Below are 14,853 nucleotides of genomic sequence, written 5' to 3'. Positions count from 1 at the left end.
TCATCTCTGCAACATTTATTGTACTTAAGGTGGGCCTCCCACCCATCCCCACCAGACCACACCTCTGGGAAGAAAGCTCAGAAGTCAAGAGTTCTGCCGAGCAAAGGGGGAGGGGACAGGGACAACTCCGCAGCGAGGTTGTCTTGGAAAGGCAGACTCATCCCTGAAAGTGCTCCAGCCGCAGCCCAGTGTTGGGGCCGGGGCTTCCCTGCTGGCTCCCACCTTCCCCAGGCCACCCCAAGTTCTGCCCTGCCCCCCCCCCCAGCCCCAGGAATGGAGGTTCCACCATTCCCAATGGCAGAGAAGGTCCAGGGTCTACTCAGCAGTTTGAAAACAAACACGGTTTTTCTCCTACTTGACACATTCTGTTCTCTGGTCCAGGCAAAGGTCTGGCCCAGAGACCTGGCGAGGTCGCAGCAGCTGCCCCAGCTGACCGGGCGGCAGCCCACAGCCTCCGTCTATCACCAGGTCTGCTCCCCTGGGATCTGGGGACGCCGCGGTCCTGAGGCTTTAATGAAACAGTCTGAGGAGCCGCTCCTCCGCGCGGCCTTGGTTACTGGGTGTTCTCATACTTCAGGTACCTAATCAGCCTGCCGGGGAGCGGCAGGGCGTCCAGGAGCTTTATGCGGTGCTTCCCGACCGCCTTCCTCACGCGTAGCCGGCACAGGTGAGCCAGAGGTCTGGGCAGTTCTGTGGAAAGGAGAGAAAAGAGAAATGCTGACGTGTAGTTCGCAACCAACAAAGCGTTTGCACCTGTGACCACTGGCAGGTAGGAGACACCCAGGCGATGTGACCAGAGAAGAGGCAGGGGTTGAAGGGTGCCTGGGGGGGCTCAAGAGGTTAAGTGTCTGACTCTTTGTTTTTTAAGATTATTTATTTGAGAGAGAAAGCACAAGCAGAGGGAGCAGCAGAGGGAGAGGGAGAAGCAGACTTCCCATGGAGCAGGGGATGCAGGACTCAATCCCAAGACCTCGAGATCATGACCTGAGCCGAAGGTAGACGCTTAACGACTGAGCCACCCAGGTGCCCCAAGTGTCCAACTCTTGGTCTCAGCTCAGGTCTTGATCCCAGAATCGTGAGTTCAAACCCTGCATTGGGCTCCATGCTGAGCATGTAGCTGATTTAAAAAAAAAAAAAAAAAAGAGGGGGGGAGGTGCTTGGAGCCCCCCACCCCTGGCTCTGTAACCCCAGCCCCTGCCAACTGAAAAGATCTGGCAAAGCAGCTTCCCCCTCATCACCCCTCATTGATCTGTGCAGCCCAAGGAAGTAGATGGGACAGGTACAAACCCATTTCACAGGTGAGGACGTAGTGAAGACCGCACCTGGAACTGGAGCTGCCACCCCCTTGCCTTGTGCTTCTTCCTCTATGTACCCAGTTCGGACCCCCAATACAGTCTTAGCAAAGGGGTCAGCGAGTTCCACCTGTTAAGTGCCCCCGCGAATGGAATTAAGCTCTGAGCTCTGGTGGTGCAGAGAGGCCAGGGTGGGAGCAGGGACGGCGGACACCACCCAGTTTGGCTACTGCTGACACCTTACCTGCCCAGGTGAGCTCTGTAATGCCTAAGAGGGGTTCTCGGCCTGACTTAGCCAGGCTGCCCCATCTACCCCGCCAGGCACACCCACTTGCAAACACCTCATGCTGGAAGAGCTGGAGGGGGCCAGACAGGAGCCTGCCCAGCCTCCTCTGTTCAGCTGGGGACGCTGAGGCCTGTGGATGGTCACCCAGCAAGCCCCTGGCTCCAGAGGCCTGCCTCCCAGACCAGCGCTGCTCCTGGTGTGTGGTCTGGGGGCCGGCAGCATGGGCACCACCTGGGAACATGCTGGAATGCAGACTCTCAGGCCTTGCCCCAGGCCCGCTGAGTCAGAATCTGCATTTTTAACAAAATGCCCAGGTGCTTTGTATGCACTTTGCAATTTGAAAGTGCCTGAGACCACCATCTCTCCTCTACCCCCCCCCACACTACCTCTCAGTGATCCACAAACGGGGCTAAAAGTCCCAATACCCCTCAGCGGGCTGGAACCATTTTAAACATCCTGGAACGATCAGGCGGGGAGACTCCAGGGTTGGTCAAACCAGAATCCCCACTCTGCCACTAACTATCAGTGAGACCTTGGCTCAGGTGACATGATCTCTCGAAGGGTCGGTCTTCTCATTTACAGAACAGAGTCATGAAGACACCGTCTGTGACATGCGGTGCAGAGCTCGGCATGCAGTAGGCGCTCGTCGGATGGTAGTAGCAGTCACATGGCCCGAGTCCTGGGCCTGAATCAGACAGGGTGAGCCGCCTGTAGCAGCAGCGGCAGCCCCTACCTGCCTTCTCCTTGATGACGGCCCAGTCCTCGAAGCTGTCGATGTGTTCCTTCAGCCGCGAACAGAGCTGCACGTTGCCCACATAGTCCAGGAGGACGTCTATGATGGGCCCCGCCCAGCGGCTCACCTCCGGGGTAGACAGGATCTCGCAGAACTGGAAGAGATCACGCAGTAGGGCTGGGGAGCGAGCACGTCTGTCGGGGAACTCGAGGCCGGGGAGGCCAGGAGGCGGATTGGAGGACGGACACCGGGCGCACTCATGGCAGGATCCGCCTCCACAGATCCGCTCCCCCCTCATCAACACAGCGTCTGCGGCCGAAGACGGGAGGGGGGCAGCTTGGCCATCGCCTCTCTAAGCCTCAACTTCCTGGTCGAGGCAAGTGGCCCATAAAGGATTAGCCATCATAGTTCTGCCTTGTTGGGTCACCACCACGGACCGGTTCTGCCTCTGGGCCACCCTGCACCTCATCTGGCCTTAGCCAATCTGCCCTCACGTCCATCCCCATCCTGGTCCTTCAACATCATATTCCAGGTGTAGGTTTGCTGCGAGTGGTGGACCCCTCAGGGTTACACATTCCCCACCAATCCCCTGCTCTCCACTGTCGGTTTCTTACACTCCCCAAGACGGAGGAGACAAAAAAGCATGAACCGGTTTCCGTGCACCACGAAGTTCTGGTGCCTCTAAAGCATGCTGGCCACGGCCTTCCGCTGCCTCCAGACTCCACACACCCGTGCGCCCTGGGCGCGCGCAACACCCCGCCCGCCAGGCGCGGCCCCGCCTACCTGGACCACGGAGGGCCCCTTCTCGGTGGCGGGCGTGTCGCTGAAGCGGTTGGAGCGCGACGGGGGTGGCGGGTGCGGGCCGTTGCCGTACAGGCACGAGAAGCAGGGCTCGCCGTCGCAGCCGAGGTCCATGAGGAACTTGAGCAGCGACAGGTACTTCATGGCGAACATGATAGTGGCGGGGAAGGCGGTGGGGTGCGTGGCGATGTAGGCGTCGATGTTTGCGCCGTGGTCCAGCAGCAGCTGCATGGTGCGCAGGCAGCCGTGGCGGATGGCCACGAGCAGGGGGCTGATGAGGTCGCGGTTGGGGTCGGCGCCGGCGAGCAGCAGCAGCTCGGTGGCGTACACGTTGTTGTTGACCACCGCGAAGTACAGCGCCGAGCTGCGGCGGTCCTCGTAGAGGCGCGCGCGCTCGGGCGCCAGCGGCGCGTTCACGTCGAAGCGCGCGCCCAGCAGCGCCTCGAGCACCCCGTCGTGGTTGCGCTCGGCGGCCAGGTGCAGCGGGCTGATGCCGCTACGGCGCACGCGCGTGCGGCTGGTCACCGGCAGCAGCATCTGCACGATCCTGCGGGCGGAGCGGGCGAGCGCGGGTCAGGGGGCGGCCACGCCGGCAGGGGGCGCCGAGGGCCCGGGCCCGGCCGCTCAGGACTACCGTGTGGGGAGGCACGGTCCCACCAGGAGGGGGCGCGGGGGAGCCAGCCAAGCTCACCGGGACCACTTTGGGGAGGATGGATGTGCTGCTCTCCCCCACTTTACAGGTCAGGAAAACTGAGGCTCAGAGAGCTTCAACCACCTTTCCAAAGTCACACAGCCAGTAAGGGGTGGAGCTGGGCTTCCGACTCAGAACCCGTGGCCTCCAAAGTCCTAGTTCTAAAAAACCTCAGCCAGGCAGGACTGTGGTTTCAAGAATTACCTGTGGACTTATTTCAGGCTAAGGACTGTTGCCCATTCCCAGCTCAGTGATCTGAAGGAATCGACCGGAAGGCCCACAAGCCTAATGCAGGAGGCAGTGAAGCCCGTGGTGATGTTTGGAGCTAGAAGTTTGGCATTTGCCCTGCGTGGGTGGGGTAGGGGTTGTGGGACAGTGACAGTCATGTCTGAGAGCTCACTATGTGCCAGGAGACATCTAAAGGGTGTACAAACACATTTTGGTTTAATCTTTTCAACAACCCATCATGTATGTCTCATCATTTCCATTTTGCAGATGAGAAAGATCGAGGCTCAGAGAGGTTGAGGGTCTTGTCCAGGCCACATATCGGGAGAGGCAAACCAAGAAATGTACCCTGCTCCTACTCCAGGGCTGAGCCGTCCTACATCTCTGGGGAGCCATCAAGTCCTGGGGGATAGGAGAGAACAAATGTGTCCCGCCCCAACCACTCCTGCTCTAGGTCCCAGTCAGCCCTTGGTGACCACGAAGTCCCCTCCCTTCTCCTGTGAGTCTCAATGTCTCTTTCCCTGAAGGCTGACTGGAGCCTCCCCCAGGCTCTGTGCCTTGCCTGTGGCCTCGAGAGGGTTGATCACCCGCTGCTGAGGCTGGAGATTCCTGGGAGCCCTGGTTCTGCTCTCTCCTGCTGAATCAGGCACTGCTCTTCGCACTTAATCTACATCATTGTATTATATCCTCCCAGTAGCCCTATGAGGTAGGACTCGTACGATCTTTGTTTACAGATGAGAAAACATGAAGCCCAGAGACGGTATGTGACTTGCACAGGGACACAGCCAGTAAGTGATGGGGCCAGGATTTGAACCTCAGCAGTCTGATTCCCCAGGCCACGCTCTCAATCACGGCCCTGTCTTTGTAGCAGTCAGCGTTTTGCATCACAGTGCCTTGACTTGCCTGCCCCGTTTTATCTTCAGTGCGGCCCTGTGGGGTAGCTGGGGCAGCTCTGTGGCCTTCCTTTTAACAGATGTGACTCAGAGAGAGGAAGCAACTCATCAAAGGTACTAAGCGATTTTGGGGGCTCAGTTCCAGGGGCTCTTGACCCCTTGTCTTTGCCCTCTTCCCCTAGACCCCTCCCACCCGCAAGAACAAGCTCCTGCCACTGACATGATTCCAGACCCTAATCCTTCCAATCCTTGCTGACAGGTGACCTCGCGCCCCGTGCGGGCTCCAAGGAGGTGGCCGTGGTGGGGCAAGCAGGTGCCACCAGGCCTGTTCCCACGCCTCTCTGCCTCCTGGCATGCTGGCTTCGTGGCTTCCTGGAAATCTTATGCCAGTGACCTCCTGCTAGGATCTCAGTGGAAAGTCTTATTATTGTTAGTGACGCTCTGTTTGCCTAAAATCTGCCTCTAAAACCTCAAAAGGAAATTCACACACCCAGGGGGGCTAATTGCCTCCTAATTTCTATTTGTGCAGGCACAGGAGGCCTGACCTCACTCTGTAGAGGTGCTGGTCAAAGGCAGGGCTGGGGCCTCACCCTGGACCACAGCCATCGCCAACAAATTCTCCCTAACAGCCGTGGCATGCCCAAGTCCGGGAAAGAACAGCGAGAGAGACTGCCCTGGGGCTGCTGGCCAGAGGGGGCTGGTATCCCTGGCACGTCACAGCTGGCCTCCAGCGATCCCCTGTCCAACCAGGGGAAAGTGGCAGGAATGTGGGAACATGACTGGACGCTGCCTATGGTCCCAGAGCGTCATCTTAATAATGCAGGAAAATCATCTCATTTGTGCGCCTCTGTAGGACTCTGCCAATCTCACAGTAAATGTGCCCTGCGGGACAGGGTCTGGACAGCAGCCCGTGCAGCCCTCCCATTTTACAGGGAGTGAAACTGAGGTCCGGGCATGGGTCGGACCGCTTACATCAGAATCTCTGAGGATGAGTGAGGCCCAGACATCAGGGGTTTTAGAGTCCTCGGGGGGCTTCCAGTGTGTAGCCAAATCTGCGAACCCCTGGTCTTGGTGCTATTCTAAAATCAGGTTAAAGGATGCGTAGGGCATCTGGTCTTGTCCAGCACAAACCGTTTCTTAACAAATCTGTTTGGTGTTGAGTTTTAATCTCATAAGGTGCCTTTGCTAAACTGGAAATGAAGTACAAGATAAAGTGTGCCTTGGAGGTGACTTCGGTGTCCTGTGGGCTCCTTTCTCAGCCCTGCCTGAATGTCACAGCCTCTGGTTAAAGGTGCGGTAGAGATGGCACCATCCGGTGAACACGGAGCGCTGCTTTCCACACTATAGACGGGCGGGGTGTTTTGGCAGGTGGCCGAGTGCGGAACGCCTCTGGAATGTCACATCAAATCCCCAAGCAGCCTATGGGAGGTCAGCGTGGAGAGGGCCGTTAATGCCACATATCCCGAGGAGTGAAGGGCCCAGGGCTTGCCTGGCCATGGGCCCTGCCAGGTGGCAGGAGCTGCTGGGAACCTGGCTTTAATCCTTTGTTGGGCAGCCCTCAAAAGTGGCCTGGCCCCTCTCAGTCTTGGGGAGCAGAGGGAAATGGGGCCTGGGAATGGAGGGGGAATGACCAGGGAAATCACTTTGATTTGGGGGCACACAAACTGTTCATATAGATGGTTCCAGAGAGGACTGGCCCTGCTCCCTGGTCATCCTTCGGCACACCCAGTGCTCCTTCAACTGCCCCTCCAGCTGGGGCCGGGCTGCCAACATTGGGGTCCACTTGAGGCATCCGGGTGTGATGGAAGGCTACCAAGGGACAGTGCCAGCCAGCTCTGTCACTCTGTGGCAAGCCGCTTCCCATCTCTCTCCTCCGCAAAATCAGGGCTTGTGTTAGATCAGTGATTCCCCTGAGGGTGTGGATGGGCTGGATCTGTTTGGCTCAGGGAGCTTTGCAAAGGTAGAGGCTTAGGCCCCCTCCCTCCTGGAGGTCTGGCATAGTGGTTCTGGGATGTGTCATTTAACAAATAGCCCAGAGAGACAGTGCCGTGCAGGCAAGTGTGGGGATCCAGTGGGCCTGGAGACTTCCAAGGGCCGTCTCCTTCACTCTTTGGATCTCTCCCTCTGGGTCACGCCCGAGATAAACCATGTTTGTTGACTGATGCTGGATCTTTCTGGGGCCGAAGAGAAAGAATCCATCTTGCCTGTCACCACTGCCTGACTTGGTGCTTTCTTCCCTCTACTGGCTGAATTGGAAAATGATGGAATGTGCTCTTCTTAACTAGGAGATCATGTGCACCGACCTGCGGGGTACCTGTGCCCGGCATTTGGTGGCGTGCTTCACTTCCATTCAGTAGCCGTGCATATCCACCTCACTAGTCCTAACAACAACCCCATGAAGCAGGTGTAACTGTCCCCCATTTTACAGAAGAGGAAACTGAGGCTCAGAAGGGTTCATGATCAAAGGCTTCAGCAGGAATGCAAACCGAGGTCCGAGTGCCTTGTAGCCTGCTCTGGGGTTCAGGGAAGGCAGGGTCTCCTCCACACATATATCCGCGGGGGTGGGGGGTGGGGGCATCTTTGGTTGGCCATATGTGCAGAGCCTGGGGCTCCGGGGGTCTGTCTCTTTGTCTCCATTCCACTTCCCGGGATGTCACTCTCATCCCCATTTCCCTCTGCCTTTGCAAACACAGCCAACACCCCCCAACGTGCACAATCTGTGTTCTTCCCTCTTCTCTCTGCCTGACGGCAGGGCCACGTTGCCCCAAAGTGTGCCATCTGGGGCACCCTCGATGGAATTTTATATGAAATGTTTTCTTTATTCATTGCAAATTGGCAATTTCAGCAATTTAATAGTGTGCTGAATGTTTCCTTTTGAAAACAAACTCATTTTAAGTAAACATGTCTTCAAAAGAAAATATACTCGGCGGCGAGAGTAGAGACGCCTACGCGGAAGAGACCTGCGAGTGGTCAAAGTTCGGGAAACACGGGTCGAGGGGATACCGCGGAGCCCTGTCATCCTTCAAGAGCTGCTGGGGTTCTGCCTCCTCGGGGAGCCTTCCCTGAGCCCACCAGCGAGTGGCGGGGCTGATGCGTGTTTAACCACTGGCTTCCCCAGGGCTAAGGGGGCCCTGAAATGTTGCATTCAGCAATTTCTGCGTGTAAATACTCTCACTGTGGCCAGTTTCAGGCCGCCCGGACTCAAGCTCTCTTGTCTTGCTCGAAGTGCCCAGCACATAGGAAGCGCTCAGGAAGGTCAGCTATTATAATTGGCACTCTGTGCTGTTGTTTCATTGGTACAATTCATATTATTCTACGCATCCTCTGTGTACTTCCTAATTGCCCAAGAGGTTATCTCTGCATCCCCAACAGAACTAGCCACGAGTCTAGACTCAGATCTGACCCCCGAGTGTAATTCCTGTAGAGGCGACATTTGTAGCAGCTGAGCTCTTGCCGTCTATGAGATGTGTGACCTTGGGCAAGTCACTTAACCTCTCTGTGTCTTAGCCTCGTCGTTTGAAGAAATGAAAATAATAGTATCTGCCTCCAGAGACTTGGCTTGTTAACAGCAGAGTAGTCAGGAGGGGGAAGTAAGTTAATAAGGGGACGCGCTCTAGCTTGCCCACTGCCAGATAGTCTCTTCCTTTCTACCTGGAAGGTGCCCTCCACCCCGACCCCTCCTGAGCCTCCCGAGTCCCGTGGGCGGGACGCTTGCAGCCCCCGCTCCAGCTGTGGGGAGCCACGGAGCACGGGTGGCAGGGCCCGGGCTGACCTGTAGTTGCCCTTCTTGGAGGCGATGTGCAGCGGGAGCAGGCCGTCCTTGTTGGCCTTGTTGGCGTCGGCGCCTTGCGAGAGCAGAAACTCCACCACATCCTCGTGCTCGTTCTTGCAAGCCTCGTAGAGCGCGGACGCGTTGTCACTGGCCTGCGTGTTGATGTCGGCGCCTGGCCAAGGAGAGGCAGATCAAGGAGTGAGCTGGGCGGCCACTGTCATGCATGTGCCGACTGTGACACATTGGATCATTTAACAGCGACTCCTGTCTGCAACCGTGAGACCCGGGGGGCCTCTTAGAAGTGAAAACTTCCCTCGATGATGCTGGCATTTACTGAGCACTTACTATGTGCCAAGCACCACGCCTGAGGGGTACGCTCTCTATGAATCCACAACATAGCTCTTGCCATCCGTCACAACTCTCGTCTGCATGTGGCAGACAAAGACACCAAGCACAGAGGACCTACGCCACTTGCCCCAGACCACCCAGCTCCTAAGCGCAGAGCCAAAACTTGAACCCAGATGGTCTGACAGCAGAGGCCCTGACAGATGGTCTGATGGCAGAGGCCATGCTCTTCACCCTCACTCCACGTGAAAATGATCCAGGCCCTGCCCTGAGGAAGCCCCCTGGCTCTAACAGCGTGCAGAACCCCCCCGATAAGGAAAGGCCCCAAGAACTTTATTAATTGGGATTTGTTCTTCTCTGCCTTCCGTGACCAGGAGTAAGAGAGGGATTGCTTCCGGTCTCCTCTGCAGAGGGCACGAGAGCGTGCTGGGAGGTGAGGAATCGAGCTGGGGACAGACTCCATCAGCCTTATCACCTGCATCTTCTCCATCTCCGGCTGGTAAGGGAGAGACCCACGGGCTTCTCTGCGAAAAGAGGTACAGTCTCTTCACCAGTCCCTCCTTATTCTGGAAGGAGATAGAGCTGAGACAGCAGTGACGTGTCAGTTAGGGCTGAAGTCACAAGCATCTTTAACCACAGCTCCGCTCTGCCTGGGCATTCTGCTTATCTCGGGCTTTCTGGTAATTTTCAACGTTGATACCTGACTTCTGGTCTAGTGGAAAGAGCGCAGGCGTTTGTGAGAAACCAGAACCAGCGAAGTTTCTGTTTCATGGCTTGCAAAGGCCTGTGGCCTCGGGCAGCCTGCAGAGGCCTCAGTTTTCCCATCTGTGGACTGGGAATAATAGTTGTTACTAATCAGGGTTACTCTGAGGAGTAAATAAGATCAAATAGGTAAATATCTGCTATGGGCTGGTGGTTTGTGTCCCCTCAAAATTCATATGCTGAAAGCTAATCCCCAGTGCGATGGTGTTAGGACGTGGTGTCTTTGGGGGTGCGAAGGTTATGAAGGTGGAGTTGTGCTCCTGAATGGGATTAGTGTCCTTCCCAAAGAGACCCCCTGGGGGCTGCCTGGCCCCTCCACAGTAGGAAGACCCAGTGAGAAGACCCAGGCTGTCTATGAACTAGAGACAGGCTCTCAGCAGATGACAAATCTGCGGGCACCTTGATCTTGGGCTCCCCAGCCTCTGGAACTGTGAGAAATAAGCATCTGTGGTCTGTAAGCCCCCCAGTCCACGGCGTTCTCTTAGAGCAGCCCGGATGGACTGAGACAATGTCCCAGCACAGCGCCTGGCAGAGAAGGTGCTCCCCAAAGGCCAGTCCTCCAGGGTGGAGGCACCAGGGCACAGAGGCTGGCTCTGCTCGCCACCCTGCAGGAAAGTCGGCCAACAGGTCCAGGCTCTTGAGCTCAGGCTCCCTGGAAGCCCAGACCCCGCCCGCAAAGCCAACCGCTCTCACCAGAAAAATATTTGGATTTGAAAGTGGGCTCAGCCCACAGAGGGAGCAGACCCTGACTCAGACTGTCGGCAGGAGAGCTGGACAAATGTTTGGAGTTGGCCCGTTCCCCTGGCCGCCTGAGCACCCTGCCCTCTGCTCAGCCTCCTTGCCTGGGCTCCCAGGACCCTGCCTGGGCCCCTTTGTTCTCAAGCTGGTCAGTCCAGATCTGTCCCCGGCTGCAAGGACGTGCCCTGAGTTTGTTTTCCCAACTGCTTAGGCACGTGCTGGGGAAGCGGTGTTTATCCAAGCAGAGTCCCACGCTGGTCATTCTCGAGGCCCGCAGTGGCTCAGTGGAGCGCAAGAGGCGTGCAGGGTGGAGCCAGATGCACGGGGTCGGAATCCAGGCTCTGATTGTGACTGGTCATCTAAGCTCGCTGAGCCTCAGTCTCTTCATCTGCAGAATGGGATGAGGACACTGCCCACCTCATACGGCTGTGGAGAAAACCCCATTGGCCTGATCCATGTTCCTGTTCAGCAGTGTCGGGCACACAGTAGGTCCTCAACAAATCACTTCAACTCAGCCCGAGGGTCTGTCTGGCTTTTTTCCTGGTCCCTCTGTTGCTAGAGGGAGGCTCCCTCCCCATGGAGAGAGAGAAAAGAAATCAAAGGTATTCTCGGGGAAGAACAGAATAACGATGTTCTTTAGCCGGTAGAATGTGTGCCATTGTCTCGGGTGTCTTCTGTTCATGATGTGGGCAATGGTATTTTATTTTCTCCCATTTTCTCTTTCCCCAGGCAAAGAGTGCCAAGACCCCGGTTCACATCCCGCCTCTTCCACTACTTTGCAGTGTGCCCTTGGACAAATCACTTTCCCATCCCGGCCCCTGGTTTCATCACCTGTAACATGAGGAGGTGACCTAAATGTTGTCCGAGGTTCCTTGTGGCCTTGAAGTGTGACATGGTGGACAGAGAAGTGGTTGAGGTGTCAGGAGACCAAGAGTCTGGCTCGTTCCACCACGAATTCGCTACGTGACTGTAAATAAGTCAGTTCCCCTTTCTGGGCCTCAGATTCCTCATTTGTAAAATGAGGATGTTGGGGTAGATTAGAGATGACACACAGGTGGCACGTGTGCCGCTCCCCCCTCCACCCCAGGTATGTGGTGGCCCTCAGCACGTCTCCCACTGAGCCCGGACACAGCCTCTGAATCCTTCTCAACACAGCGCTCTGAGAAGATGCCATCACTCCATCAGAGTGACCCCTAAACTTGCCTCCCCTTGGACCTCTGAGGTCCTTCCTAGCTGTGCCCCTTCCAGCTGTGCTTCATGACCCAGGGACCCTTAGCACTCACCATACTTGGCCAGGAACCTCAGAGCGTCCAGCTGCCCACTCTGGGCCGCCACGAACAAGGGGGTGATGCCGTAGGCATTCTTGGATTCCACCTTGGCACCTCTGCTCACCAGGATCTCCATGACCTCCAGGTCGTTGCGAGAAACAGACTCATGCAGAGCTGTCCAGCCTCGGTTACAGCGGTGGTTGGTGTCCGCGTTGTACTGCACCAGGATCCTCACTGCTTCCACGTTCTTGCGCTCACAGGCTGTGCCCAGGGAGAGGCCAGAGGGTCAGCAGGGCCCTGGCAGGACCTGGCCGGCCGAGACTTCATTCATTTATTTGTCTATCCACCCATTCATTCGTCAGCTGTTCATTCTACAAATTCCCACAGGGTCTGTACCGAGGTCCAGTCCCTGCATCTTACCCAGGAAGTACACCTAAAATAATAGCAATCCTAATAGTAATAATGTTTGCTGATGTATAGAGCACTGATTATGGGCCAGGCACTCTGTTCCAAGCACCTTACACCACCAACTAATAGAATTCTCCCAATCACCCTTAAAGGATGTAGTGTTATTATCCCTTTTCACAGAGGGGGAATATGAGGCACAGAGAAGTTAAACGACTTGCCCAAGGTCACACAGATAGTGGCAGAACAGGGATTCAAGCTCAGGCAGGCAGGTCCAGAGTCTCTGTCCTTTGGGAGGTTCCAGGGTGTCCCTAACTCATTTCCCTCTGCAATGTACTTGAGTCTTCCACTCACCAGGGTCAGAAGAGGGGGAGGAGTGCAGTCATACTCCTACTCGAAACCCTTCCGCAAAGGCTACTCACTTAAATTGAAGTAAAATATGTCTTCTGAGTACAGCTCATCAAGTCTCAAGTTGCTCAAACCTCCCTTTTAAGCATCATTCTTTCTAGAACCTAAATGCACCCGTTGGCTCTGGCTCAAGGTTATCACCAGGGAGGCTGGGCTTTCGTCCAAATTAACCACTTCTTTGAGTCACTCAGGGGTGAGCACGAGAAGGGACCCCAGGCAAAGCACCCCACCTCTCAAAGCCTTGGTTTCCTCGCCTGTAAACCGGAGATCACAAAACCTTCCAGAGAGGACCCTGTGGGAGCACTGGGTGAGCTGGTGCGTGGAACGCTCTAGCACGGTGCTTGGCACGTGGGAGGACCGCACGCAGCCGCAGGGCCTAAGCTGCGGCTGAGACTTGCCCAGTGTTGAGGAGCTCTCTCTGGGACAACTGCATCTCCAGGCGATGGCTCTGGTGCCCAAGTGGACGTGCCTTCTGAGAAACACTTCCACCACGGGTGGGCCGTGGACCCAGCTAGCAGCTACCGGTTCCTGCTTCCCGTGGAATGTTCCAGGTACTGGATACCAGGCACATGGGAAAATCAGGGATTTCTGTAGTGTTTCAAAGTTAAAGGTCCTGTCCTATTTGTAAACCTCAAGGCTCATTGCTTAAGCACGGAGGCATGGTCTGAACACCTCATAATGTCATAGTTCAGCGCGGGGTGCTGGCAACTAGCTCCCTGAGTTTAAATCTCACGTCTGCCCGCTTGCTGGAATATGTGGAATCCTGGGTGCCTCGTTCCATGTCTCAATGCCTGGGTCCTCATCTGTAAAATGGGGATGCCTCCCATGTAGTGTGTCCCATACGTAGATGGATTTTAGGGTTCAGTTAAAGGACAGCACCTGGCACATAGTAAACACTCAGGAAATGCCCGCTACGATAATCATTCAGATTTTGACTCTGGGTACTTGCTAGAGATGCCAAAGTTCTTGGATGATGTATTGAATGAGTTAGGAGTTTCGAGGTTTTTTTAAACATCCCAGAGGTACCAATTTTCTTTCACCTCTTTGCCTCTGCCTCTGCTGTTCCCTCTGCTTGTCCAGCTCGTAACTCCCTCTTTTTCCAGGTCAGCTCAAGCGCCCCCTTTTGTGGGGTCTCACCCCTGGAGTGAGAGCCCTCCCCCTTGCTCCCAGGTGCGCCATGCTGAGCTCTCTGCTGCCATTAGCTGGCTCTTATGTTGTCTGGGGTGGGGGCAGGGGGCAATGCTCCCTATTGCCCACCTACTCTCTGGACCCTTCCCCAGGGAAGCCCACCTCGGGGGCTCACCTTTGTAGAGCGGTGTCTCTCGGGACTTGTTGGAGATGTCAGGCTCAGCCCCAGCCTGGAGCAGAGACAGGAGGCAGTCCAGGTGTCCCCTGCATGTCGCCAGGTAAAGGGCCGTTTCCTCCTGCAGGGTGCGCTGGTCGATGACTGCCGGGTATGCTGGGGAGAACAGACGGGAAGTTCACGAAGGGGGACGATACCTTCTCCTCCCCAACACAAAGGTAACCCCAATTTCCACCCAATTCCAATGACAGACGTGTGTGGCATCCACCTAAATTTACCATCCGTCCTCTTGGCCCTGGACTCAGTTGCTTTCACAGGGCTGTTTTGGCTTCCCAGTCGTATTAACTCAGCTCAGATGCCACCTCCTCTGGGAAGCCTTCCCTGGTTGAGCCTCCTCCCTCTCCGAATGACCCTGTCCTTCCCTTACCCTCCCACCAGCCACAGCCAGAAGCTCTGTCTCATACAGCTGTTTCTGCCCTGGCATATGGTGGTGGGCTGTCTGGGGCGCATGCTGCTTCCGGGCAGAGCTAACTCCTGTCTGCAGGTGTTATCCATCCACATCTGGCTTGGGGGGAAGCCGAGGCTCGGAGAGGAGGCATGGTTTGCCCAGGTTCCCACAGCTGTGGGGGATGGCCTTGGCGAGGCAGAAGCACAGCTGTGGTATTTTCCACACCAAATCAGTCCCTGGAACATTCTGGAACAAGCTGGCAGGGGCTCTCCCAAAAAATCAGCCCTCCCTCATTCCTTTTCTAGGAATTAGGCTCTCCTGTCCCGAGAGACCTAGAGAGGTGGCAGCCGGGTGGGTGAGGACAAGGCACTTTCTTCTCCCGGCTTGGTGATTTTAACTCTGCAGTGGGGGTGATAACCTTGCCCTGTACCACCACCTCCCTCCAAGATGTGTGGGCCAAAGAACACGACGCTCCGAAGGAAG

At 56.2% G+C, this 14,853-nt stretch overlaps 1 protein-coding gene across 7 annotated transcripts in view; it reads right to left on the bottom strand.

The window, feature by feature from the left end:
• ASB2 (ankyrin repeat and SOCS box containing 2) overlaps positions 1 to 14,853 on the bottom strand; it is a 37,580-nt gene continuing 22,727 nt past the window's right edge. For 5 of the 7 annotated variants that reach the window (XM_040641490.1, XM_040641489.1, XM_040641494.1 and 2 more), the window contains 6 exons: positions 13,923 to 14,078; positions 11,822 to 12,067; positions 8,694 to 8,865; positions 3,095 to 3,659; positions 2,312 to 2,465; positions 1 to 690 (listed from right to left, as the gene is read on the bottom strand). In XM_040641490.1, the coding sequence (XP_040497424.1) occupies positions 554 to 690; positions 2,312 to 2,465; positions 3,095 to 3,659; positions 8,694 to 8,865; positions 11,822 to 12,067; positions 13,923 to 14,078 (1,430 nt within the window). In that variant the 3' untranslated portion in view covers positions 1 to 553. The remainder of the gene's footprint in view (positions 691 to 2,311; positions 2,466 to 3,094; positions 3,660 to 8,693; positions 8,866 to 11,821; positions 12,068 to 13,922; positions 14,079 to 14,853) is intronic. The other 2 variants (XM_040641491.1, XM_040641492.1) reach the window with 2 other exon arrangements.

The sequence above is a fragment of the Ursus maritimus genome, unplaced genomic scaffold (genome assembly GCF_017311325.1).
Source record: "Ursus maritimus isolate PB19 unplaced genomic scaffold, ASM1731132v1 scaffold_25, whole genome shotgun sequence".
In the NCBI taxonomy this organism is placed as follows: domain Eukaryota; kingdom Metazoa; phylum Chordata; class Mammalia; order Carnivora; family Ursidae; genus Ursus; species Ursus maritimus.
This window is presented reverse-complemented; position numbering and strand designations above follow the sequence as displayed.